This window comes from Ambystoma mexicanum, chromosome 2p (genome assembly GCF_040938575.1).
Source record: "Ambystoma mexicanum isolate Mex_15411 chromosome 2p, UKY_AmexF1_1, whole genome shotgun sequence".
Taxonomy (NCBI): Eukaryota; Metazoa; Chordata; class Amphibia; order Caudata; family Ambystomatidae; genus Ambystoma; species Ambystoma mexicanum.
The window spans coordinates 378,548,041-378,575,796 of NC_090923.1; the positions used below are offsets into that span (position 1 = coordinate 378,548,041).

The 27,756-nt window shown below is 42.7% G+C and overlaps 1 protein-coding gene across 24 annotated transcripts in view; it reads left to right on the plus strand.

Moving 5' to 3' along the window:
- Positions 1 to 27,756, plus strand: part of CADPS (calcium dependent secretion activator) — a 2,044,505-nt gene that overhangs the window by 1,462,510 nt on the left and 554,239 nt on the right. For all 24 annotated transcript variants that reach the window (XM_069643727.1, XM_069643719.1, XM_069643721.1 and 21 more), the window contains one exon: positions 16,634 to 16,781. In XM_069643727.1, the coding sequence (XP_069499828.1) occupies positions 16,634 to 16,781 (148 nt within the window). The remainder of the gene's footprint in view (positions 1 to 16,633; positions 16,782 to 27,756) is intronic.

Below are 27,756 nucleotides of genomic sequence, written 5' to 3' on the forward strand. Positions count from 1 at the left end.
ATAGATTATTTAAATAATTTAAGGGACGCAATGAAATTTATGTATTGGGTGGACATATGCACATCATGAGGATGTAAGTGTAGTACTAGGTGTGGTTGTATTATATTATTTCATACTAATTAACACGGTAAGCCAAATTCGAGTTCAAGTAGCTTTACTAACTTTAAGTATTGGGTAATTCTAATTTATAGATATTAGCCAATGAATATGATTTATTGGCAATTTAATGTGGGTTTTTTTCAATTTGGGAAATTGTGACAAATGCTTGGATCATTAAACACAGGATTCCGTGCACCTATTAGTGCAAGTGTAGAATATACTAAATAATTTAAGGCTTGTAATGATATTCATTTGTTTTAGTGGATGTAACTGTAGAACCAATTGTGGTTTTAGTGTACCATCAGTGTTAATCAATACAGCAAGTCAAATTCGAGTTAAAGTAGCTTTATCCATATTGAATTATTGGATAACCTTAATTGAGAGCACGCTTATTGCGCGTGTACATGGTGCCGTCGCGCGGGCGTGCGCGTGACGTCATCGCGCGATTATGCGCGTGACGTCACTGCGCATGCGTGACGTCATTACGCGTACGTGCGCGTGACGTCACCGCGTTGCGGCCCGCGATCCCGCGAGTGGCAATACATTTAAATGAAAGGACAAACTCATGGGACCCCTTTAGCACATTGAGGTTCTGGGATACAGCCCATGTATAGGTAAGTGATAGGAAAACATATAATTGTATCTTAAACAAGATACAACGAACTATCTTTTTGGTATGATAGAGGGAGGTCTTTTTAGTAATTCATGATGTGCATATGGGAACTGAATACAAGACAATATATTGAAATGACAACATATGAAATCAGGGGGATCTATGGATAACCCCACGAAGCACAATTACCAAAATATGTATATTCCTTGTAGGAGAAAGCCAATCTGGGAAAAAAATTTGGAATCTTAAGACCACTGTAACATATGGTATGTTAGGAACATAGACTTTCAGGTTGGTGAACATTTTATTTTATTTTTAATTTATATTATAACATGAGATAAAACGCTTATGTAATTTATACTATTTAATCTTAATCTAAAGGGTCTACAATATAGGGACAGAAGATTTAATCCATTGACATAGAGTGGGTAAGTTGTAACTCTATTGTTCTATGTTGCATTTGGAGTATCCATATATTATCTGGTCATGTTGGAATGGCATCACAGGGTGATAACTGGTAATCTGTGTAATTAACACATTGGGGATGAATATTATTGTATAATCAGTTGATAACTGGATATTATGTTGAACATATATATTTATTTATTTATTTATTTTTTGGAAAAACTAAATTATTGTTTTCTGTTTATTTTTCTTTGAATTTTCATTTTATATCTTGCTTATGGCGTGAATTTTCCCATATCCTGATCTGACATGTTGGCACTATATGGTATGGTTTTTTGAATTTTCTCTTTTTCTTTTCTTTGATATATTGAACGAATGTAATGATTTGTACAGCCTTGATAACGACCAAGGTCGAAACACGTGTCGGCTGTTCTTTACTTTGGAAGTCAAATTAATAAATTATACTGAACTGACAAGTGTTATGTAACTTGAGGAACTTTTGCACTTATTCAGAAGAATTATAGCACTAGTGATAATAGGTCTTTCAATTAGCCATTGGTGTGAGCGCGAGATATCCTCCCGAGCCTTGATTTCTTTGTCTACTTTGTACAAACTTTGTGGGAAGTTTGAGGGAGTGATATCACTTGCTGCCGACCCCCCCGCATTTTCATTATATATATATTTTTTTGAAATTTGAGAGTGGAAAAGAGCGCACGCAATCTGTTAGCGATCCCACAACATTTCTTGTATTTTAATATTAACTTGATTTCACTCACCCTGAACCTCCTAGAGGGAATTAAAAGCAATTTAGCATATTTTTCACTTAATTGCCAGCACATATAAAAGCATTTTGCCTGTGTTTTCAACTTCTGTAGTCTAAGTTGCTGGGGTGAACTGAATCACATTTAATTGCATTTCTGAGAACTGTGTGCCTTCCTTCCATTTCCTTGCATTGCATAAAAGGGGGAGGTGAATTGTCCAAGAAAGTGATTACATTGTCTTTTGCTGAAATCCTATCAAGTTATTTTCTGTATTGCATTTTATTCCACATTGCATCCATTGGAAACCATAAAAGTATTGTTGCTATCTTATCCATTTCATGTCAACTCCTTAGTGATTATCAAGAAGTGTGCTAGTGCCAGATTCTCTGTTGTTAATCTTTATCATATCAGATTAAGTGTGCTATTCAATTATTAATTTATTCTAAAGTGTGATATCTATACCTATTGTTTAAACTATCAATTAAACCTTTTAACTTGCAAAACAGAACTACTTCTTGGCTCAGTGGGGTCAGGAGGATTCCAAGAGAGGGGTGTTATATAGGGGTAGTCATCCAGAACGCATGAACTGGACATAAAGATATATCAATAAGGGTTTTCATTCAGTATTCTAGACTAGGCGTTGACTTGGCTGTAGTGCTGAATTGAATCCTCTTACACAGCACCTAAGGGGGGCAAGAAAACAACAAGGTGAGCCGATGGGAAACAAATAAGGACAATCTCTTGCCACCATATTTTATATTTAACCTGATTTTACCGCCGGAGGTATTATCCACCAGCACGCCAAATCTTCTTACGCCGCACCTGTAAGAAAAGAGACAGCAGCGAGTTAAACTTTGACATCATTTAATGGACAGCGTGGGATAGCACAGACTCTTACCTGCACGCTTTCAGCTGCCACAGAACTATCTTCTTTTGGGTCTAAGCTGCAAGATAAACAAAGGAATTGGACAAGAGTGATTATTCAGACATTTTTGAACTCTTTAGAACTATATACTTATGGCCCTTCGCCAGGAGTTTTGGAGCCAAGATTTGTCTAGAACTCTTCCAATATCCTCAAGCCGGTGAAGTAACTGGCCATCAACGTGCCCCTGCGTTCCTCGCAGGATGGAGAGCTCATCATTCAAAACTATAAGGTGAGCTTTGTGAACGGGTATATCAGAGATGATAAATGGGGATGCAGTGAGGGGCTATTACTCAACTCCACGTTTGGCTAATTCCCTTTCTCTGCCTTTAGGAGACTACTTCTACGGGTCAAGCAGACGAAGCTAGGTGGGCCAGTCCAGTCAGTCATCTCTGCACTACGCATCACGTTGGTGGAGACCGTGGCTGTCCAGTTCCGCCCGACACCCCTGTGGGAACCAGATGAGCGTAACAGAACGCAAAGCCACTCTACAAATCCTCACCCGGGTGTCATGGAGACCTCAGAAACTGACCAATTGGCCCTATTATTAGGGGAACTTAGGGCTGAAGTACATGCCGCTCATCAAGAAACTAATACCCTCAGGAGAGAACTGATTGTTTCTAAGAAAAGCACTGATGATCTTGCTAGACAATTATTGCAAAACCAAGCTGAGCAAACATCATTACCTGGACTTGGGGGGAATTCAACTCCTGTTTCATCGAGCAATCCTGTGCAAGTGGTTCTACCAGGGAGCATTCTTTTAGCCCTGCCGGAACGTTTTGCTGGGGACCCGAAAAAGTTTGCTGTGTTTATGAACCAATGCCGCTTGCACTTTTTATACAGACCTGGAGCCTTTCCAAACGATCAAGCCAAAGTAGCCTTTGTATTATCATATCTCAGTGGCAGTGCAGCGGATTGGTCAATTCCACTAGTCAATCAGGATGACCCTATTCTTCGGGATTTTCAGGGTTTTCAAATGAGCATGGAAAGACTATTTGCCCGGCACTCCCAAGGACAGGCCCTGGATAACGAACCTTTGTCCCTACGACAGGGTAACCAGGACCTTTTAACCTACATCGCAACCTTCAATAGGTTGGTGGTGGAAACTGGATGGTTCGAGGTAAAACTGATTACGGTATTTCATCGAGGACTTTGAGGAGAACTCAAAGATATTTTGGCTCAAGTTGTGAACCCACCTCAAGACAGTGCTGAATATATAGACTTAGTGGTCCAGTTAGATCACAGACTTCAGAACAGAAAGGCCGACTGAGCCAAGTTCGAGAACCGGTTGTTGGTTAAACCCAAGGCTACCCCCAAAGGAGCAGATGCCTCAGAACCCGTGCAAATCGGAAGGGGTTAAAGGACCCTTGACTCAGAAGGAAGGAGAAAGGAGACGGCAAATGCAATTTTGTCTATACTGTGGAACTTTGGGACATTTTCTGCGGGATTGCCCTGTAAAACCACCCAAGAAAGTGGTAGGTGCTGCTGTTAAAAGTCATATGGAGTCTGACTCGGGAAACGACCACGGCCGACAAGCGTAGAGGTCTGCTTGCCGATCTTGAAGAAGGATACTCAGACCTCACACTTTATCATACCAATGGTCCGTATAGATCCAAGGCAACCATCACGTATGCACGCAGTAAGGGCATACATTGATAGCGGGGCCATAGGAAACTATGTGGACCACGAATTGGCTTCTAGGATGAATCTACCTCTCTGCAGAAAGACCACTTCGGATGTCATCACCACAGTCGATGGAATTGAAATTGCCTCTGGGCCTGTAACTCATTCCATCGCAGAGATGACACTATTGGGTCAGGATGGGCATCGAGAGACTATTGTGTTTGATTTAATCAAAGCCCCACAGTTCCAAATAATACTGGGGATACCTTGGTTAGAAACACATAATCCTTGTATTGATTGGCGAGAGAAGAGAATAACCTTCCCGGATTGTGCACATACTTGTTACCCAAAAAAAACCTTGAACGAAGGCCTGGCCACAGTCGCTACTCCAGTCATGCAGTTACCTCAGGAATATCAAGAATTCCAGGATGTTTTCCAAAAAGAACAGACAAACACCTTACCACCTCACAGATCATACGATTGTCAAATCGATCTCATACCCAGTGCACAACCTCCATGTAGTAGGATCTACGCCCTTACTGAACCTGAAAACCTTCACCTACGACAATACTTGGACCAATACCTTGCCAATGGCTTCATTCGTCCATCCAAGTCCCCTGCATCTTCAGCTTTGTTCTTCGTGCCAAAAAAGGAAGGTGACCTCAGAATGTGCATAGACTACCTCACATTGAATCAGATCACGGTTAAGAACTGATACCCATTGCCTCTGATCCCGAATTACTAGACCAAGTAAAGGACGCTTGCATCTACACTAAATTAGATCTCCGAGGGGCATATCATCTGGTACGTGTGAAGAAAGGCGACAAATGGAAGACTGCTTTTCTCACTAAGCATGGGTTATTCGAATATCAGCTGATGCCCTTCTGATTGTGCAATGCACCAACAGCCTTCCAGTATTTTATGAACAATGTCCTTCGTGAACTCATTGACGTCTGTGTTGTCGTATGCATAGACAATATTCTAGTGTACTCCTCTTCAGAATCAGACCATGTGAAGCACGTTAGTGCAGTCCTAGAGAAACTACGCCAGCACAAATTATATGCAAAATTGGAAAAATGCGTTTGTCATTCTACGGAAGTTGAATTCCTTGGATTTATCCTGACTCCAAAAGGAGTCCGAATGGACTCTCGAAAGGTGAACGCAATTCTCAAGTGGCCATCACCCAGTTCAGTTAAAGGAGTACAAAGCATGCTCGGATTTGCTAATTTCTACCGCAGATTCATTCCGGATTTCTCACATGTTGTACACTCTATCACTGCACTCTTGCGAAAAAACAAATGCTTCTTGTGGACTGAAGAAGCTGAAAACGCCTTCCAAGAGTTGAAAGCGAAATTCACGTCTGCACCTGTATTAAAGCACCCACGCCCTGAACTTCCATACATAGTTGAAACTGATGCATCCAGTTTAGCCATGGGAGCCGTCCTGTCCCAGAAGGATCCTGAAACTGGTCAACTTCACCCAGTAGCATTTTGGTCCAGAAGGTTTTCCGCACCCGAGTTAAACTATGCGGTTACCGATAAAGAGTTATTAGCCATCAAATCCGCCTTCAAGGCTTGGCGGCACTATCTTCTCGGTGCCAGGCATACCATTACTGTAATCACCGATCACCGGAACTTGCAGTATTTAAAAACAGCCAAGGCCCAATCGTCACGCCATCTTCGATGGGCATTGTTCTTTGCCGAGTTCGATTTCATGATCACTTATCAACCAGGCTGTAAAAATGGCAAGGCAGACGCCTTATCCCGAATAGGGATGGGAGATGCATATGTGAACCCAGAACCGGTACCTATAATTTCAGAACAAAGAATTCTTGGCATAACTACTCTACAGACACTAGAGGATATTCAGGTAAAGATCCAACAACTCTTCGATCCAACAGCCCTGCAGGACTGGGTAAAGAAAGGCCCGGACTACTCAGTCATCAATGATCTACCTTATTATCAAGGGCGACTATTTCTGCCACACAAGGAACTACAAGAACTAGTCATCTCCATTTATCATGACACCCTCATGGAAGGGCATCCAGGTATCGCAAAGACTGATGCTAAAATTAAGAGACAATTCTGGTGGCCCACCTGGCGAAAAGACATAAAGTCAGAAGAAAAAACCAGCTGGACTTTTACAACCTTTGGATATCCCGCCTACACCATGGCACACCTTATCATTAGACTTTATTACAGACCTACCTCCATGTAATGGATGTAACAACATTCTAGTTATTGTGGATCTTTTTTCCAAGATGTCCAACTTTATTCCTTTAAAGGGATTACCTTCTGCTTCAATCCTGGCCAAGAAGTTCCTCGAAAACATTGTTCGCGTACACGGATTTCCTTCCATATTGGTCTCTGACCGAGGTAGTCAATTCATTTCAAATTTTTGGAAAAAATGTTGTCAATTGACGCTAATTGACGTGAGGTTATCAACCAGTCACCACCCCCAGACCGATGGTCGGACGGAGAGGACCAACCAGACTCTTGAACAATACCTGCGTTGTATGTTACACCAGACTGAAGGTAATTGGAAGGACATTCTATGGATTGCCGAATACGCATACAATAACTCTGTACATTCTGGAACTGGACAAAGCCCCTTTTATACCATATACGGGCACCAGCCTCGAACCTCAGAACGTGACTCACCTCAACACTTAGAAATGCCCGCAGTGAACCATCTGCAGGCTACTATTACAAAAGCCTTTAAGGAAGCAACTGAACATTTGAAGCAAGCGAAAGAAAAATACAAGAAAAATGCTGATCAGCATAGAAGTGTTGCTCCACAATACCAGATTGGGGATCAAGTTTGCTTGGCCATAAAGCACATACCTTTAAAGGGAACGCGGACCTTAAACCCTAGATATTTGGGATCTTACTCTATTAAGGCCATTATCAACCTGGTGGCCGTCAAATTGGAATTATCTGCTAGTATGCAGATTCACCCCGTCTTCCATGTGTCGCTTCTGAAGCCAGTACAACTTGGAACAAGACTAACCAAGCCACCTGACTCCATCCTTGTAGACGGGGAACCCAAATTTGAAGTTAAAAGTATCCTTGACTCCAAAATGGTTAAGCCAAAATGTTTTTATCTAATCAAATGGAAAGGCTACGGACCACAAGAAAGGTCATGGGAACCTAGTGACCAAGTTCATGCACCTCGGTTGGTGAGAAGATTCCACCGGAATTTCCCAGACAAACCAGGACCAAGGGGAAAAACGACTTTAGGAGGGGCCTTGGGGGGGAGTGCTGTCATGATGCCTACCCCCGGGCATCCAGACCAAGTCCAGCAACCCCGGAAACAGGCATCATGTTACCCAGAGAAAGCCCAGCAACCCTTGTTAGGGGCTATATGGGTACAGTTCTGGCATCTATGGCGGCAGGCTCATATAGGGCTATGTTGCCAGGCTCATATGTTAAAACTTACCTGATGCAGACCATGCTGCAAGAGATCCACACCCATGTGAGTCCTGGAAGGGACTACTTTACCTAGGGACTATTTTATTACTCGGGTGTGGTTGTGGAGGAATACTTACCTGGGACTACTTTGGAGGCTATTTAAACCACGCCTGAAGGGCAGCACACACTTCGCGTTATTCTGCATCCAGCAGCATAACGCTCACCATGCCTGCAGTCAGCATCCAGCATCGTGCCACGCCCGCCTCGAGTACCAGAGCGCCTAGAAAGAGGGGAAAGAAGAAGAAAGGTTAGAACAAGAACATTATTGGGTTTCTTACCTGATTCTGGATTCATCGCACCTTTGAACGAGAAAAATAGTTTATTTTAAACATGGCGCATCGCCAGCAGCAGCGCCGCGCCATACTCACTGTTCCTCGCAGCATCTCTACGATCCGACGCTGTCTCCATCATTAAGTTGCTGCATTCCAGCACCTAAGGGGGACAAGAAAACAACAAGGTGAGCCGAGGGGAAAAAATAAGGACAATCTCTTGCCACCATATACTTACCTGATTTTACCGATAGAGGTATTATTCACCAGCACGCCAAATCTTCTTACGCCGCACCTGTAAGAAAAGAGACAGCAGCGAGTTAAACTTTGGCATCATTTAACAGACAGTGTGGGATAGCACAGACTCTTACCTGAACGCTTTCAGCTGCCACAGAACTATCTTCTTTTGGGTCTAAACTGCAAGATAAACAAAGCAATTGGACAAGAGTGATTATTCAGACGTTTTTGAACTCTTTAGAACTATATACTTACGGCCCTTCGCCAGGAGTTTTGGAGCCAAGATTTGTCTAGAACTCTTCCAATATCCTCAAGCCAGTGAAGTAACTGGCCATCAACGCGCCCCTGGGTTCCTCGCAGGATGGAGAGCTCATCATTCAAAACTATAAGGTGAGCTTTGTGAACGGGAATATCAGAAGTGATAAATGGGGATGCAGTGAGGGGCTATTACTCAACTCCACGGGTGGCTAATTCCCTTTCTCCGCCTTTAGGAGACTACTTCTACGGGTCAAGCAGACAAAGCAAGGTGGCCAGTCCAGTCAGTCATCTCTGCACTACGCATCACGTTGGTGGAGACCCTGGCTGTCCAGTTCCGCCCGACACCCCTGTGGGAACCAGGTGTGCGTAACAGTAGCTCACTGAAGTTTGATAAAGCCTAACGCCCTGTTTCCTCATATGTCAAAAATCACACCCTAATATTATATACCCCTACTAGCTGTCCCCGGCCACGCGTTGCTGTGGCTCAGTCTGGTTAAATGGAAAAGAAAGAAAAGAGAAGGCGCACGTTTCTAATATGTTTAATTCCACAATGCTTGTGGGTATACAATATTTTTTGTTGTTCCTTGCAATAAGGACACACTTCAGTCATGGTGCCGATGAGAACATGCCGGCTCAAACTATAATCATCAGCTGGGTTGTACCGGAATGCAAGGCGATTGTAATCGCGTGATTGCTGAAATTAGGAGTCGTGTTTGACGCTGATCTGCTGTTTCACGTTGACGTCATCAGCCACTCTCAGCCTGTCGCGTTTGTTCTGTTGAAAACAAAGCAGATCTGTAGCTGCTTTTACGGCCAGCAAATTGCGCTGTTTTTCAGTAAAATATTTATTGTAGCGTGTGTTGCTTTACATCCAATAGATGGCGCTGTTTTTCAGAAAAAGCATGTTTTTACCTGTCACAGGTGTGACATCTATGTATAGTAGGTATATAAAAGCATGCGCCTATTTGAATGCAACATTGTTTAAAAATGTCAAAGCAATCGGTGAAGAGCTTTCGGAGATTTAAGATTTTGAACAAACAAACATTTACATTATTATTTTTATAGATGACTCTTCAAAGGCTACCCAATATGTTGTATGAATGTCTGAAACTTGTTGGCTGTATGAATATCGCAAACACATAATTGTGTTGTATTTGTATTTGTACAGTGTACAGTTTGCACTGGGCATTTGCATGTTTTAAAGAACATGCATTGCAACATTTCTGGCTCCTGTCCTGTAGTTCTGGGGAATACTGCGAACACATGCAAGAGCCAGGTCATAAAGTAATTACTATTAGGTGGGTAGTATCCTGTAGTAGGTGGTGTATGCAGGTTTCCCCCTTAATAAAGATATATAATCTTTGCTGACTTATGGTGCTCTCATTTGGTATTATGAGTAGACATATGGGCAATGCACATTTTGACCTTTGTAAAACATTCAATCAAATTCCAATCGGCTGAAAAATTGACTTCGCATTAGCATTTCAAACAATACATGCTGTTAGTCAAGCTATTAAAACTCTGATGTGTATTAATGGTTTCGAATATAGGCTGGGATCAGAGGTGTTCTGGAAAAACCATGTACTTCATGCTCACAGCTAGTGTTTAATCGAACTAAATTAGAGTTAGTGGAGGATAGTCTCCATTAGGTTTGTCGCTTAACACTGTCACTGATATTGCATAAATGTGGGTGAATTTGTCCCAGTTGCTGCATGGCAGATCCACACCATGTGTTAACCAGTGCAACGGAATTAGAGTCAATCCTGATTAGCCCATCCCAGAAGAATTGAGATTTGACAGGTCGTGTGTCATTCTCTTTAAATGGTCAAAATGCTCTTGGGTGCGCTAACCCAAGATATTGAAATGATCTTTTGTGTGATATGATATGATATGATATGATATGACATTTATAACACGCCTATACACAAGTGTCTCAAGGCGCGACAAGGCAAGGGAGGGGAAACAGAGAAGACAGAGACAACAATCCTACTAGGCCAGGTGACATTGAGATCGCGCAAGTGCAGGGGAGGGGGAAGGGGAAAAGTGCAGGGGGAAAGGGGAGGGTGCAGTGCAGTACATAAGACAACAGTAAATAAATAAGGACAATAAATAAATGTGCAGCCAGCTGGTGGCAAATGCAAGGGTAAGTGCAGACATCAGGTGTCAAGTGCTAGTGGGGACTGCAGGGATGCAGAAACAGTCCCCGAGTGCAAGGGTTGCCAGGGGGGCAGTGTAGGTGTGCTACTGGTGAGGGGGGGAGCTGGACCCGAGATCAGACGGTATCCAGGTAACCAGTGTAGTTTCAGGAACAGCCAGGAGATCAGCAGGGGAGAGGAGTAGAGAAAGCAGAAGCAAAGAGGAAGGTCTTCAGGTGCTTTCGGAACCGGAGATGGTTCTCTTCATGTTTCAGAGAGGCAGGGAGGCTGTTTCAGAGGGATGCCCCAAAAGAAGAAAGAGATCTACCACCAACTTGGTGCTTGGAAAAGCGACTAATCCTGAGGGAGTTGGAAGCAGATGAGCAAAGAGCTCGAGAAGGAAGATCTTTAGGAAGAGAGAGTTGAAGGTATTGAGGTTCCAGGCCCCAGAAGGCCTTGTGGAAAATGCAGAGGTTTTTGAACTTAATCCTCGTCGCGACTGGGAGCCAGTGCAGAGATTTGAGTCCTGGAGAGATACTACTCCTGGACTTAAGGCCAAGGACAAGTCTCACAGTCCTGTTTTGGATGAGTTGCAAAGGGCCGAGAGTAGAGGCAGGCAGATTTGGAAACCGGCTTTTGCAGTAGTCCAGCCTAGAGAGAACCAGAGCTATGGAGACAGTGAGCTTCTGGGGGAAGGAGAGGAAAGGAAGAATACCTATCAGGAGGTGCGGCCGATAGTGTGACTTCTTATAGAATTCAGAGATGTGAGGAGAGAAGGAAAGTGTGGAGTCGAAGATGACCCCAAGGTTTTTAGTCTCACAGGTGGGAGCAGGAAGAGGGCCAAGAGAGGCCGGGTAGAGAGTGCTGATGAGGAGAGATCATTGGCGGCACACCACTCCTGGATGGCGGACCGTCAGCGATGAGAGAAGGAGAAGAAGTGGCTGAAGGGAGCCTGAAAATGAGTTGAATGTCATCCGCATAGCATTGAAGGTTGGGGCAGAGAGCGGCAATGCGGTGGGCAAGAAGTGCCAGGTACTGGTTGAACAGCCATGAAGAGAGGTTAGACCCCTGGGGAATACCACAGGTGCAGATAGAGATAGAGGAAAGGAAGGACCCGAGTTGGACCTGGGAGGGCCGATCAGAGAGGAAGGAGGTCAGCCATGCCAGGGCCTGATCAGTGATGGCCAGGTTATCACTGAGATGATTGAGCAGGATGGCATGGTTGACCGTGTCAAAGGCAGAAGAGAGATCAGGTAAGATGAGGACACAGGGGATGTTGGAGTCGAGGTTGGAGAACAGGTCTTCACGGATGTTCAGGAGAGCAGTTTCCGTGCTTCTGGCAGCTTTGAAGCCAGACTGAGGTTCAGAGTGAAGATTAAGCGGGGAGATGGCTAGCCTTTCCAGGATTCTGCCCAGGAAAGGAGTGATGGAGATTGGCCAATAGTTAGCCCGGGATGAAGGGTCGGCAGAGGATTATTTTAAGAAGAGTGTGAACAAGGGTGTGCTTCAGGGGGGTGAGGAAGACTCCAGTGCTGAAGGAGTGGTTGTAGAAATCAGCCAGAGCAGGAGCCAGGTTGTCAATTTGGTCCTTGATGGTTTTGGAGGAACAGGAGTGAATCTGTTTTGATAACACTTTCATAGATCTGACTTGTCTAGAAACTTTGTCTGAGGAGAACTGGTGAAATGCAGAGAAGGAGGGAGGAGAGGTGGCCGAAGAAGGGCCAGAGGAAGAGCAGGGAGTAGAGGGAGGAGGAGGAGAGGAAGAGAGAGATGACAGGATGTCCTGAGTTTTAGAGATGAAATGCGAAGCCAGGGCCATGCAGAGGGCCTGGGAGGGGACAGGAAAGGTAGAGACTGCAGCAGGATTGGCAACCTCCTTGCAGATTTTAAAGAGTTCGGCCGAGTTGTTAGATGCCGGGGAGACACAGGCTTCGATGTGGGCTCTCTTCTTGGTGCTGACAGAGAGCCAGTACTGCCTTTGGAGCAGGCGGCAGGCCAGTTTGCCAGAGGATGTACTTGAAGCACGCCATTTCCTCTCAGCCAACCTGCACTTGTTTTTAAGGGTGACGAGCTCTGAGTCATACCAAGAGTTGCACTTTGCTTTGGGCTTCAAGCGGATCCTCATGACAGGTGCAAGAACATCAAGAGTATCAGATATAGCAGAGTGGAGCATGGAAAGGGCAGAGTCAACCAAAGGGGGAAGGGTGGTGAAAAAGTGCCGGCAAAAGCCTCAACTGACACATGTTTCATGGGTCAGATAACCGAGAAGGTAGGTGGCAGTGCATGGGTTGGCTTGGTCTCAGGGGTACAGAGGGTGAGAAGGGGGAAAAGAGAAAGTGGCCACTCCAAGAAAGAGGAGTGGTGAGAGGGGTCGAAAGTGGGAGGTCTGAAGAGATCAGAACATCCAGAGTGTGCCCTGCAGAGTGAGTAGGACCAGAGGGGAGAGTAGAGAGTGGGAGATTCGCAAAGACAAGGAAAGAGTCCAGTGGAAAGAGTCCAGTGGACGGACAGGAAGCCTGCAGGTGGATGTTGAAGTCTCCAAGAAGGAGAAGTTGAGTGGTTGAGACCGCAAGGGAAGAGAAGAGGTCCTCCCACTCTGAGAGGAAGGAGGATATCTGACCAGGTGACTGATAGATGGTAGCCACAGTAAGGGAGTGGCCATGAGAGGGAGAGAGCCTGCAGACGGGGCATTCAAAAGTGGAGTAGGCCTGCGTAGGAATGACAGAGGCAGGAATCCACTCTGGGAAGATCAGGGCTACACCCCCTCCAGAACTGTTGGATCTGGGCACGGAGAGGATCTTGTAGCTATCAGGGAGGTAGGTGTCAAAACTCGTGACCGAGCTGGCCGTGAACCATGTCTTGGTGAAACTAAGAACATTGAGATCAAGTTCCTCCAGGAGGCAGCTGATGTCAGATGAGTATTTGACCGCTGAGCAAGAGTTTAGTGTGGAAATATGCAGAAGGGTGACATCCTTGAAAGAATTCAGTGGAGGGGTACAAATCAGAGGTATGCCCTGCGGAGCGGTGGAAGCAGCCCGAAGCGAGGCAGAGGAGTAAGGAGGAGAGGGTAAGGTAGCCAAGGAGGAGACACCAGGGGGAGGCGAGGAAGCCGGGGAGGGGAGAGAGGGAACAGCAGGAGAAGAAAGGAAATTGATGAGTCGCGGGACGCATCTTTCAAAGAGGAGAAGGTTGGCTTGAGGGCCTTGGACCAAGATGGTACCATTCAAGTAAACATTAATGATGACCTTAGAGGAGTGGAAGAAGGCCAGGAGGGCCTCCCACCGGGTGCCACCATTAATAGGAGAGGAAGAGAAGGGAGTGAGAACAGAGACCATATGTAGAGTCCATAGGTCTGGCGAGGGAACAACAAAGAGGATTTCGGTGGATGTTTGCCTGGAGGAGGCACTGGTATAGGTGTCAGCGATAGGGAGGCCTAGGTTGGAGACCCGGATGTCCTTTTAAAACCTCTTCCTACCAGATTTAGTGAGGAGAGCAGGATAGTCGATAGAGAAGCAGTTAGAAAAGATAGGAGAAGCAGAGAGTACCATAGAGTAGGTAGGGAGAGAGAAGAGCAAGGGAGTGGGACCGAGTAGGGGAGAACACAGGGAAGGGTGCAGGAAGATGAGTCAGAGAAACGAGACAAGTTGACAATTGGACAAGACGACAGACACTTAGATAGTGGTAGAAAGGTTTGCTAGATGAGTGTGTTTGCTAGAAGGTATGCCACAGAATGGCACAACTTTCACAATGCAATTTTGGGTTCAGGAGAAAACAAACCTAAGTTTGAGAGCCCTGCATAGTGGGGAAAAGGCCTAGGTTTCAAATGCAATTTTAAATACTTTAACAGTGCAATTTTGAGTACAGGAGAAAGAACACACACCTAAGTTTGGAAGTCTGCCATATGGTCAGGTTTGCAGGTTAGAGTGAGGTTCTAAACCTTACCCGGGTGACTCCTACCTTCCTTAGTCGCTGCTGGATGATGACTGGCTTCCCCTGCTGACACCTGCAGACACTGGCTGGAGCTGCCTCTGTGGGAGTCGCCCTTTGCCTTGGGGCCCTTAGCCACAGGGGCTGCCCGGGCAGTGGGCTGCTGGGCAGAGGGCTGCCGGGCATAGGGCTGCCCTCGAAGGCTCCTGAAGAGGGATCAATGGGCCAATGAGAGGTGCTGGGCGGGAGGCGGTGGAGGTGGGAAAAAACAGAGAGGGAATTAAAGATTCTTTAATCCAAAAGGCACAGACAAATTGAGGATTCTCCCTGAAAAGCATCTAGGAGTAGAGAGACCACCACTTTTAGTATCATGATGATGCATATGATGCTCCAGATATGAATACAGAAAAACCGGCAGATCAGGACCCCTGAAGATGGTCAAAACGACCAAAATGCATTGCATCAGTATTTGCCTGTGCCTTTTTGATTACAAAATCTTTGTTTATGAAAATAACAGTTTGTTAATGTTTGACATTAATAGTTGAATGTGAATACTATGGTCTCAAATGTATTCTGAATAAGTTCAAAAAGTAAATTATGTAATCAGAGAACCGTTTAAGCAATACTATCACACACACACAAGATAATTCCAATATCTTCGGTTAGTGCACCCAAGAGCATTTCGAAAATGGTATCTTTATCCCTCAGAGAAAAGGGGATTCTTTGGCTACAGTACCACACCATTATCATTGAGTTTCTACATATACATATAAAAAACACACCTTTTCTTAGTTAAGTAAAATTGATGGTGCCCAATCCACTAGAGTGTTAATTCTCTTTAAAATGGCCCACTTGTATTGCAAGATTTACATTGGTTTCTTCAATGCTATTAGGGTGTGTCATCGAAACAGAGCATATGGCTGGTGCAGGTATCTGCCCTAGACGGATAAATAAAGATAGGTGGCTTAACATGAACATCCTTTCTATAAATGCAAAGCTCATAAATATTGTGCACTTGATTCTTCCAAGCGTAATATAAAAATCCATAGGCAAACTGAAATGTAAACTGGTACATTATGCAATTGATATTTATGATTTAAGATGGATTGCTAAATTATATTTTAGCACTTCAAATATATTACTATTTATTTGACCAGTTATCTTCCAACAAGATCAGCAAGAGAGCTTAGTGTGCCACTGTATCTTCTGTACTGAGCTATGTCGGGACTATTGCTCCACTGACGTCTGCAAGTTACCTTGGATTTGTGTGTTTATGGCCCCTGGTCAGGTTTACACCTACCCCATAACCTGCATTCTCCTTAGAGCGATTGTTACAGAAGCAGTAGTGACATACTGTTTGATGTTGTTCTAGTAGACTGAGGGAGTAGGCCCTGTGTCACCACTCCCCTGTTGGTGCTCCTTGTAGACCTTTGTTTTTGCTGTCTCATGGTCCAAGTTGGTGCAATCTTTGCTAACGAATGTGAGTCCTCCGGAGATAGCAGGGACACACAATTGCCTAAGGAACTCTACATACTGCTGCAGTTGGTTTGTCGAGGGGGCTTGTTGTCATCAAGCATCCTGATTCACTATGGACCACTTTCATACACGTACTCCTTGTTTCAGGTGGTGCCATCTCACCAGCTCTCACCCATACTTCTATGGAAGGCAGAACACGGGAGGCTTGATGCACTTGTATGTTATTTATTTTCTCTATCGCTGGATAGACTTCGAAATGTGTTTATCCATGTTTGTACTGTTTATATCACGTAAAACAGTTCTAATGTATGCTGTATCTGGTCCATGTGTCGCAACATTTGGAGTCTAATTACTATGTATTAAGTTCTGCACTCAAGGATACTAAGCAGAGTTATTTGACCTAACAGTACGTTTTTTGTCACCCCTTCTCTTGCATAGAACAAGAATTGCATTCGAAGTAAAGCTCCAGAAAACGAGTCGATCAACAGATTTTCGAGTCCCACAGTCAATATGCACAATGTTCAATGTAATGGTCGATGCCAAAGCTCAGTCTACTAAACTCTGCAGCATGGAAATGGGACAAGAGGTAAAAATAAACTGTGGTCGATGGCATGCTAGTTTGAATGGAATCTCATACGTTCTGCTGCAATTGATTCGTCCATTGATAGAAGGTTAGCGGACCTCTTCTTAACATTCTTTTTTTGTCTCTTGGCATTGTTTTCCTTGAAAATAATGTAGCATGGGCAAGGGTTTCAGGTTTCAGACCAGTGTTTCAGTTGCTAACTGCCTCTTAATAGGCCGCCACTCTTCTGCACTGGCATGCGCTGCTTCATTCTTAGATACAGACCACTGTGCTTTTCATTACTTGTTTTAATATCAGAAATATGTATGGAATAAGTTGAGACGGGCAAATCAAAGAGAGAAAGATGGTCCACAGCAAAGAAAGTAGCCTAGTAAATTGTGTCTGGCTGACGAGTGGTCGCACACATGTATGTGATGTTTCTCATGATCACAGCACACACCTTCATCTTTTGGAATCTCTGTGACAGCTGTGTATTTGAATATCTTTGTGTCAATGCTGTCGTTCTGTAGGTCTGAGGTCTGGGTACGTGAACAGGAAGTTGTTTGGGTTTTTCTTGAAGGATATGAATGTGTGTATTAGGTATGTAGTTCCACAGTTGTTGGACTAATATGGGGAAGCATCAGGCTCCCTCCTGTCTGCTATTGAATGTGGGTATGGCGAAGTCCATATGGCTGGCAGAGTATACGTGCATCTACTGAGAGCATCAGATTGGATTATTTTATACAGGTGGGGGATAATGCCAGTTAAGTATTTGAAGGTGGCGCTAAGAGCCATATAGAGGTATTTTGTTTTCTGAGGCCACTAGCTGGTACCCTCTCTGAAATCCTGAAATTTCTGATTGTCAACTGAGTTCTGGATTTCATTGAGCCAATAACATGGTAGGTCTGGGAATTCATACTAGAGTGCATTCATGTATCCTCTGCTGAATCATGGTGGCCACTGCAGTTGTTATGCATGAGCCATACAACTCATATATACTGGTTGTAGGTCACAGTTCTTGCATGGATTGTGGTTTTACATGCTTCATCCAGATGAACATACAACTGAAGGATAGTAGCTGGAAGATTTTGAATAGATTATAAGGTCCAGCAAATCTGTGGGCAGCCATCTACAGAAATGGAAAGATGTATTGAAAATAGGCTATGTCCTAACACAACATGAATAAGGCTGCCTAAACTATTAGGTCACATCCGTTCTGTACAAACCCACAAGCAACCCTAGGCATGGTTTGACAGGCAGTGTCATCAGTGAGATGAGGCTTTGGTTTCAAGCAAGCTCTAGACTCACATATGGCATGCCTCTTCCACTTAGGGTGACTAATACAAAACTAAAAAGTGATGTAGTCATTCAGAAGCACACCAAAATGAATTAAATATGTTGGTAATATTAACTTTAGCATCACTTAAGCACAGCTGTATTTTAAGTGAACTTGCATCTTTTTTTAACATGGGTGTATAAAATTCCTGGGTGGGAAGAGAGTGGACAGACACATTGTTCTGGAGCTTCCTTTCCAATAGGATAATCTGTGGCACTCTTTCAATATACCAGTTTACATTCTTAGAATAAAAGCAACCAATGTAATGCAAAGATACGGCATAATGTGTGGGACTACAGAGTTCATCCTTACTTTGGAAAGACCATTATTGGACCCATGTATCAAGGTGCTCAGATGGCAACAACATTCCAAGAGTTTTGTTAGATATATTCCTGACACTTCTCTGTTGCCAGAGTTTGGTTATATTGTGGGCTCTTTCCCTATACACCATCAGGTGTTCTACTGCGCCAGCCACACACCATGTTCTTGTAACACAAAGGATTTTACAGGCTACACAATAAAAACCATACAATAAACACCACCACACGCTCTCACAATTATGCCCTTGGGCACCTTTAAATTCATTAAGTAAAAGAAATGTAGACAATCCAACTATCTTATTTGATACAGTGATGAGCATAGAAGCATTAGTGATACACTTGCACTGAAAATATGCAAAATACAAGAATAACACTTTGCATCAGAAGGAACATTTATATACTGTTGTTTGTGAATGAATAGACTGTTGTTTGTGGATCAGCACAGCACTCCAAACATAAGTCATTTCCCTTTAACCAGAGACTCTCCTGCATAGCAGAACAGCCCCCAACACTAATTTAGATTCAGGCAACTACCTTCATCCCTTTTGGGCCAGTTTGACACCTTTCCAGATTACCCTGCAAGAGAGTCCCAGCTAATTCAGTCCCTATTAATACTCATGATACTTCACTTGTGACTCCGGTAAACCCAGCCCATCTGTTCTGGCTGCAGCCTGGGCTCCACTCGGCAGCAACCCCACCTTCCAGCTGACAGGATCTCAGGACACTGCGCTGCTATGAACTCTGTTGTGCTGCCAGCTACCCACAGATATTGTCAGCGTGCAGACAGTTCTCAGCAGCTTTCAAGGTCTCAGTTTCCCAGTTGCGGTCAGAGTAGCAAACTGACCGAGCCGGCCAAGTTTTCTCACTCAAAGGAAACAGAGATGGCAAATGCATGCCACTCACCCCCCTCCAAGACCCTCAGAACTCTTTTTCTGGTAAACACCAGATCTCTTTAAAAAAATCAGCAGACAAAAACCCCAGACCTTGCTAGAAGTCCAAGTTGTTTTAATGCCCAGCCCAGTTTTAAAGTTTTAAAGTTTCAGCTAGCCAAGAAAATCCACAAACTCAGTCAAAACGCCAGACAAAAAGCCATCCGTCCTTGCTACTCATAGCCACTTATATCCCTTCTCTACAATCCAGCCCTTTCTGGTATATCACATATGGATTCTGAACATATTTTCCCTTTCTATGTGGTGATGTCAGCTGTTAGCACCATTCTCCTTTCATAAAGTCCCTTCCAACTTAATCACATGTCGGAACATTCAACCACATTCCAGTACCTTTTAGCACCCGTTCCCCCTTCTAGTTCAACTTACGCCCCCTCGTTTTTGGCAAACCTTAAACTGCATTTCTGCTCATCGTTTCTTCCTACATCTTAATGAGAGAAATTAAACATTCTCCCATCCTCTTCCTGTTCTTGCTGAGAATGAACAATGAGCATTTTTTTTCAAGGCCCTTGACTGCGCGTGCTCTGCTGTGCAAACCGGCTGTTCAACTTTTAAATGTCTGCTTTATTTTCTGAAACTACTTCACAGCCAGTTGAATTTGTGCGTCTACCATGGTTCCAGCACTATCAGAGTCTGTGGCCTACAAATCTATCCCACACAAACCACCATTATTTTAGCTGTTAGTACCCCATATTCACCCCCTTTCAGTTCCTAATGCAACATGTTAGTAATCCATGTTGGTAATCCATGTATCACACTGCACACAGCATGTGCTGAATTAATTCCTTAGCACATGACCCTCCTACTGTCGACAGACCAACTGAGATCAAGATCTATGATAAGAAATATGATAACCGCAGAAATGATCAAGCAATCCAAGGATGCGTTGACCTTAATACTTCAATAGACCTACATCATAACAGAGAGTCATACCCTATCCCTCCCACAGAATCGGAAATGCAGTGGAAGGAGCTGGCCAAGTATGGATTGCAGGTGAGTAGAAAAGGACCTAAACGGACCTGACAGAGTGTGACTGCTATTAAAGTCAGAGACAGTCCATGACAATATGTTAATGTAGGAACGTGGCAACATCCAGCTTGGAGAGTCAGACCCTTTGAAATAAATTCAAGATTTGATAAAAGAAAGGTTCCTCATGTACATTGTTATCAGTGCATTCATGATCCCAATACATGACAAATGAGGATCATACAGAAACTTTAGATATCTGTTATGCTACACAGATCTATCCTGCCACAGCAATATATTAAATAGTTTGGCGTAATATGTAAGTGTGGCAGATTTCAGAGATAATGTCTAATGTTTCCTTTATTACAAAGTCTTTCCATCATTTGTAGAAATATTTTACCCGAAAGATTATGCATGTTGTATTACTCACTTTTGAATGTTTTCCTCCAGTTGATGAACATATCTTGTCTTTTTTCAAGACTATCTCCTTTTTATATTGTAGGTATATTATCTCCACATTTATCTCAGTCATCATCTCTAATTCAGACAGAGCTAGACCCATTCACCCAGAAAGTGTTTGCTACCACAGTACTCTAGGTCATTTTTAACAAATGATACCCCAACATCTCACTGAAAGTGGTTCTTGCACCAGTGGTTAAAGATTTTTAAGATCCAAACATCACCATCTGACAGTACTTTGGTGCTCCGCTGGGAACCCGAGAAGAGGGTTTTGAGGGAGCATGAGTACCTGAGAAGCTTCAACGGTAGATCATGAATGTCCAGCAAGTGCCAACTAAGTACTCAATTTGTAAACCAGTATTTTCTAAAACAAAACGCACTAATCTTGAATCTCAATGACATCCTCTCATATTCACCTACAATACTATCTTTTACCTTCTCAATTATTGTTAAATTGTGCATTGAAAACACATTCCTCTTAATCCTGAAAGTGGAATTGACCCTTTGAGTGTTTTTAGTATGAAAGTGGTCTTATTTTCCACAATAAATATTACTACATCCTAACTATGAGAGAGTGGTAAAATAAGTTGTGTGCTCCACAGAGATGCCAGACAAAGCTTTTTGTTTTTGTCTAGAAATCTGGACAAATCAACTGTCAAAATCTAGAACAATTAATCTACCTGCTCAAATAGGCAAGTCAGTCCTTCATACCATATCATGATATCTTTTTGAAATTCTAGCTGAAACAAAGTAAACACCAATATGAGGCACAAACATTAGAACACACTGAGGATTTGTCAGAGTGCAAAGGTTACTAATCTTAAAACTAAGAAGAGACATACTGATAAATGAAAATAGAACACAGAGATAGATACAAGCGGAAACAGAGGTGTTGTGAGGTTTGGAAATGATCTGGGGCTGTGCTAATGTAGGCACTGTCAGGACTCAGGGCTAGCTAGCCTTTGGTTCATAGCCCGTGAGCATGTAACCGTGCCTACAACTAAAAGACCTGGGACTATGTCCCCCCCCAACCTCCGCTTAGCAACGCCTCTGAGAATCAACAAGCAAGCAAAATGAAACAGAACAAACTATTCAATGGCAACTCTTCACCGAAGTTGCAGTCACCAATTAATCTAAATCTTTCATGACATTTGTGACAAGGGGCATGCAGAAATATCACAATGTTATCAATGTCGTCATCATGTGCAAAGCCTGGATACAACACTATCTACAAATATTCCAAGTCTGGATGATCATTATCAAAAACCTGGCTGAGAAATACATAAGAGAAGTAATCAACAGATTTTGACTTGCCCCAAACTATAAACATGGAAGCTGTAGGGGCGAAAGAGGCAGTATAGAAAAAAGATATGTGAGGCTAGTATAGACTAAATCAAATTCTGGACTTGCATCTTGGGTGAAGATAATTCGGTAAATCTTTAATAGCAGCACTGCAGGGTGAAAACAGAAACAGACAGTACACAATCTCTAAACAATCCTGAAGCTATGTTAACCCTGAGACTGCATACAACAACATTGCAGGGGAGATTTTATGAATTCACTAGGTAGAATTTCACTCCTTCCAATTAGTACAATATACTGCTAGTGGGAGACAATTAAGCCTTTTCTTTCAAGATCTGTCTGCTGCCTTTAATAGATAACAAAATAAATGTGTTGTGCTCTAGCACTTTGAAGCATCTTTTGTGCTAGATGGAATTACAATAATAGATCACAGATCAAATAATCGGACAGAGTTTTATTATCAATTGAATCAAGCAAGGTCAACTGGCAGACATCAGACTAATACTTGCACACTAGGAACCGAATTTAATTCCATAGAGGTATTATACCCCAATATGTGTCATCTATGACATCATTCCATGTGGCAAAATATAAAACCTATCAAGGGAAGGGATTGGTGACGGAAAATATCTACTTGTAGAACATGTAAGGATTAGTGCATCATTGGCTACCCCTCATCTGTAGGGAACTCTTGAAATATCTCTAAATACGTATAGTACTGATTATAGTGGACATAACAGCAGTGGATTGGCTCCTGCACCATTAAACGTTAGGCTGTTCTCCATCTCACTTTCGTAATCTACCTTTGGATAAAGTGTATGTATTACCTTACATGCTCTATATATACCATCACACATTATGAGTCTGTTTTTGTTGGGTTAAAGCCTTTCCTCGTGATGTTTTACAGTCTGTTTTCCATAGGAATTTTGACTTAAATTTGGATCATAGTTCCTCCATGGTATCTCAGTCTGTTTGCCATAAGTAACCAATGAAACAATATAAATCAAAGTAAACATGAAGCTCCATCGAAGTTGAATTCCCATTCTGTGAATCCAGGTACACTTTCATTGTTAAGTCTCTGCCGGTCACCACCTTTATTAAGTTTAAATATTTGTTCCAGCATCAACATTCGGATCATAGATAGATTGTGCCCTTTTTTAACAAAGTGTCTTTCTTTGGGTGACTTGACTTGTTGTATTCTAATATTACTCTTGTGTTCAATAACTCCTATGTTGACACTTCTTGTTTCTCTCACATACGGTAATCCTCATGTGCATTCAATGTAATATATTATTTGATCTCTTTTATATTATGCAAAATGTTAGAATTTCAGAATGATATGGACATTTTATTTATATGATTTATATGATTTTTTTGGGTTTTATGTCAGAAGTGGGAATTGCCCTTTTTTCAACCTGAACGATGAACAACAGGTTTGACCTTCCTGGGTTGTTGACTTTTAACTTTTTTCTTCACACCTCTCTAACCCCTGCCATTTCCTTTTACTATTCTCTCTTTTTTAACCATTTGTTTTTATTCTTTTATCCTACTTTTACTTACATTTCCTTATCAACCATATGTAATGTGATTTAATGTAACAGGATGTATAAAGCGCAGCAAAGTCCTGGAGGCAACAAGGCGCTGAGGAGAGAAAAAAAACTGTATCAGGTATTAATATCGCCACATATATGGTCGCCGTAAATAATATCGCCGGGAAAATGTTGTGGCGATATTATTTGGGTGACCATATATGTGGCGATAGGGGCAAAAAAAATAATGTCACCACAAAAAACAACCATTTTTTGGCGATATTTCTGTGTGGCAGTATTTTTGTGGCGGCATTATTACATGGAACCAAAAAAACATCAGAGAGGGGGACAACACATGTTTAAAACAGGAGAGTTTTTAGCTGCTTACGAAAGATAGATAGAATGTGATTGCTCCTGATATGAAAAGTAAGGACATTCCACAAAGACGGGGCAAGTACAGAGAAAGATCTGCCTCCCGCACGAGCATGTCAAAAGCAGGGGACAGACAGCAGAAACTGGTTGGATAAGCGAAGGGTTCTCTTTGCCTGAAAAAGGGAGAGCTTTGCCTAAAAAGCTCAGCTCCAGCAGAATGAATAGACCGATGAACTGTGCATAAGATCTTGAATTTCACCTGTGTTCTTATGGGCAACCACTGGATATGCTGGAGGAGGTCATAAGAGTGGGACAGTCTGGGGGCGCTAAGAGCAAGCCTGGCTTTCGCATTCTGGAGAATCTGGAGCCATTAAAGTAGCGCCTCTGGCTGGCCAAGATAAATGCCTATGCAATAATCAATTGCACCCTTAATAGAGGCAGTAACAATTTTGATCCTAGCCTCATTACGAAGAAATAGAAGCACCTTCTTCAAAACCTTCAGTATGGCAAAGCCACTCTGGCAGACCAAAGAGATTTGCGCTTCTCTGGAGTCCAAAGTCATAACCTTAATACTGAGGCTCTTCACTACAGTAGAAGATGTTGGGCAAGGTCCAAGACAAGCAGGCCAATAATCAGGGGTCCAGCTATTGGGAACCTGGTCAACCACCAATACCTTGGTCTTGTCCCGTTTAACTTATGCCAGTTCTTCGGTCATCCACTGACCCACAGCTGAGAGGCAATCTCTCCGCAGTTCAGGGGGGTTTTCTTTAGGGGCATTAAGATGGAACAAAATCTGGGTGTCGTCTGCATATATACAAAAGTGCACACCAAAGCTAGAAATTAGCTTGGCTAACGCCACCGTATATAAATTAAACAGCAGTGGCGAAAGTGCTGAACCTTGAAAGACTCTGCAGTCAAATACCATAGGAGGGGGAGTGAAAGGGAGAAGGGACACCACCTGGGTGCGATCAGATAAAAAGGACGAGAACCATTTCAAAGGAACCCCGGGAACTCCAGTATCAGAAATGCACTGTAAAAGTCTCTGGTGATCGATGGTGTCAAAGGCTGCGGGGAGATTGAGTAAAATAAGAATGCTCGTCTCTCCATGGTCCTGTGGCAGAGCAATATCATCGTAAAGTGCGATCATTACTGATTCCGTACCCATCCCAGGAACTACATCAGCCTGGAATGGATGAAGAATGTTGTTGGCCTCCAAATAGGCCGAAAGCTGAGGAGTGATAATATATTCTATCAGTTTAGTCATGGCAGGGAGAAGCATAATTGGGTGGTAGTTTTCGACCACTGCTGGGTGAAGATGGGGCTTCTTAAGCAATGGGGAAACCACAGCATGCTTAAGGGGTGGGGGGGAGAAATGAATCCGGTGGCACACGGCTATTCAAGTGCCTCAGTGGGCAGAGGAATCAGATTCATAGAGGAATCCTGCAAGATGTGAAGAGAGATAGGATCAGCAGCAGAATCAGATTCAAGTTTCAATAAAGTGTCAGTCACCAGAGTTTCAGTGACTGTCACAAAATTAAAAGTGATAGAGCAACAATCCACTGGACAACTCAGAGATTTGGAAGTGCCAAGAGAAGTAGATCACTCCACACATATGTTCTCCCGTAAAGTACAACGTTTCTCTTGAAAAAAAGAAGCAATATGATCGCAGTGGGCTTGAGTGTGTGTAGTCATGGAAGGGGCTTGAGCAGGAGTGGGCAGTTCTTTAGCTACCAAAAAAAGCTCTTTTGAACAGCAGGGATCATTGAGAATACGGTCAGCATAATGATGAGCCTTGGCTGTTTTTATGGAACATTGATAGTGATTCCGAGCTTGTGTATTGGCCACCTTTGTAAGGTAATCAGGAGACAACCGCCATTTCCGCTCCAAGCGATGGCACTTTTGTTTCAATAGCCTCAACTCCGGGCTGAAGGCACAATGCGGGTGGAAAGCAGCTGAGGAGGTGCCAATGCATCAGATGTGAGCTTAAAAGCAGTGACCAAGACGTTACTGCATGGTCAGTATGGTAAGTAATCACACTAAGATCCATACATTAAGATTCAAACATGTTTTGGACAATCTAAATGCAAGCTGATTTCTTTGATTTCAGCTCAAATATTCATCAAACTCATCTTTGGATTCAAGAAGGTTTAAGAAGTGTTCTGCCCACAGTTTTGCCCTTAACTTCTGTCACATACTAAAAAAACAATGTTATGTTTCCACACAGACCTTCAAACTGGTGGACAGGGCCGTCTTTAGCAGAAATAAGCTAAGCTGAAATTAGAACCTCCCTTTATTTAGTCCAATAAGAGACACAGTTTGCATTTGTTTATGAATTGATGAATAAGTAACACATTCAGAACTACCTGCAGACTAAAGAGCATGCCTACGCTTTCAGGCACCCTTGTATATCAATCTGTACACTATTTACATGTACCATGTGAAGCTGGAAGACTCCATAGATATCGATTTGGTAGACAGAAATATTGTTATTAAAAGAAGCCAACTCATTTTGATTTCCTCAGACCAAAACACCTCCCAAACTCATCTTCGGCTGCTCTTTGTCAGGGTTTCTTAATCACAGTAGTCTTCAGCTGTACACATTTTGGTGCTGATTTTAGCTTTTTTTCAAAATAATAATAATAATTGTTATTATTATTATTATTATTATTATTATTACATCTGCATAGGTCATTGTATTCCTGACTGATGCATGTTCCTTATTGTTATAAATGTAGCTGTGTCATTTTTGCGATCATAACTTATTAGATAATATCCTTTTATATGATGTTTAATGCTTCAGGCTATCAACTGTTGAGATTCATCACCCGACAGAAACACTGTCTCTACCTCAGATATTTGGAATCACAGTAGATTAGCATTGTGCCTTTGGCAAATGTTGTATGAACAGCTGAATATCAACACCCACACACCTGCATTTGTCTTTCCCCCCTGTTGCTCTTCCCCTAACAGGGAAATGGCAACTCATGAACACAACAACGCTGCCTACCTTTACATCACAGTCCCAGACACTATAGTCAATACTTTGTCCACCGCTGTTAACTACATTCTGTATCTGTTATGCATGCCCTTGCCTCTATGTGCATTCATTTTTTTAACTGTGTTGTCTGTTGTGATTTGTATTTTATATTAGTGGAGATTGTTATTATTCAAATCTACTTATGTGTAATTATAAACACATTTTGTAAAGCTCTGATGGTAAAGCAGGACAGCCTTACTATAAAGTAAGATTTTATTATGCCAAGGGACTGCCCACTATCAAGGAACTCTTTCAGACAAGTATAATCTTTATAGTTTAAATTCAATAAAGAGACTTCAGAATGTGTCAATCTTTCATTCATGGATAATATTGTATTTTCTGATTATTGAGATACCTGGCAGTGACAGTTTCTCCAGAATACCACAATTATTTGAGTCCAATGGTTGGTAACCATATTAGCAATGTGGGACAACCACGGTACAGAAAGAGTTGTATCTTGATTGAGAATATCTTTTAATATATATTGAAATACAAGAGCTTTCATATTATTACATATTTTTACCTGAATGGTAATGGTCAGAGGTTGATTATTCTATGCAACGATGTAACTCCTGGTTACCACCAACATGTTCTACTTGTTGTGTATGTCATAAGGAACAATCTGCTTTCTAAACTAAGAGTGATTTATTTGCGTATGGAGAGATTGAGTATAGATAGTGCTATGTACTTAAGGTGGTAAAATGTTTTTTCTTTTTCATTCTCTTTTGCAT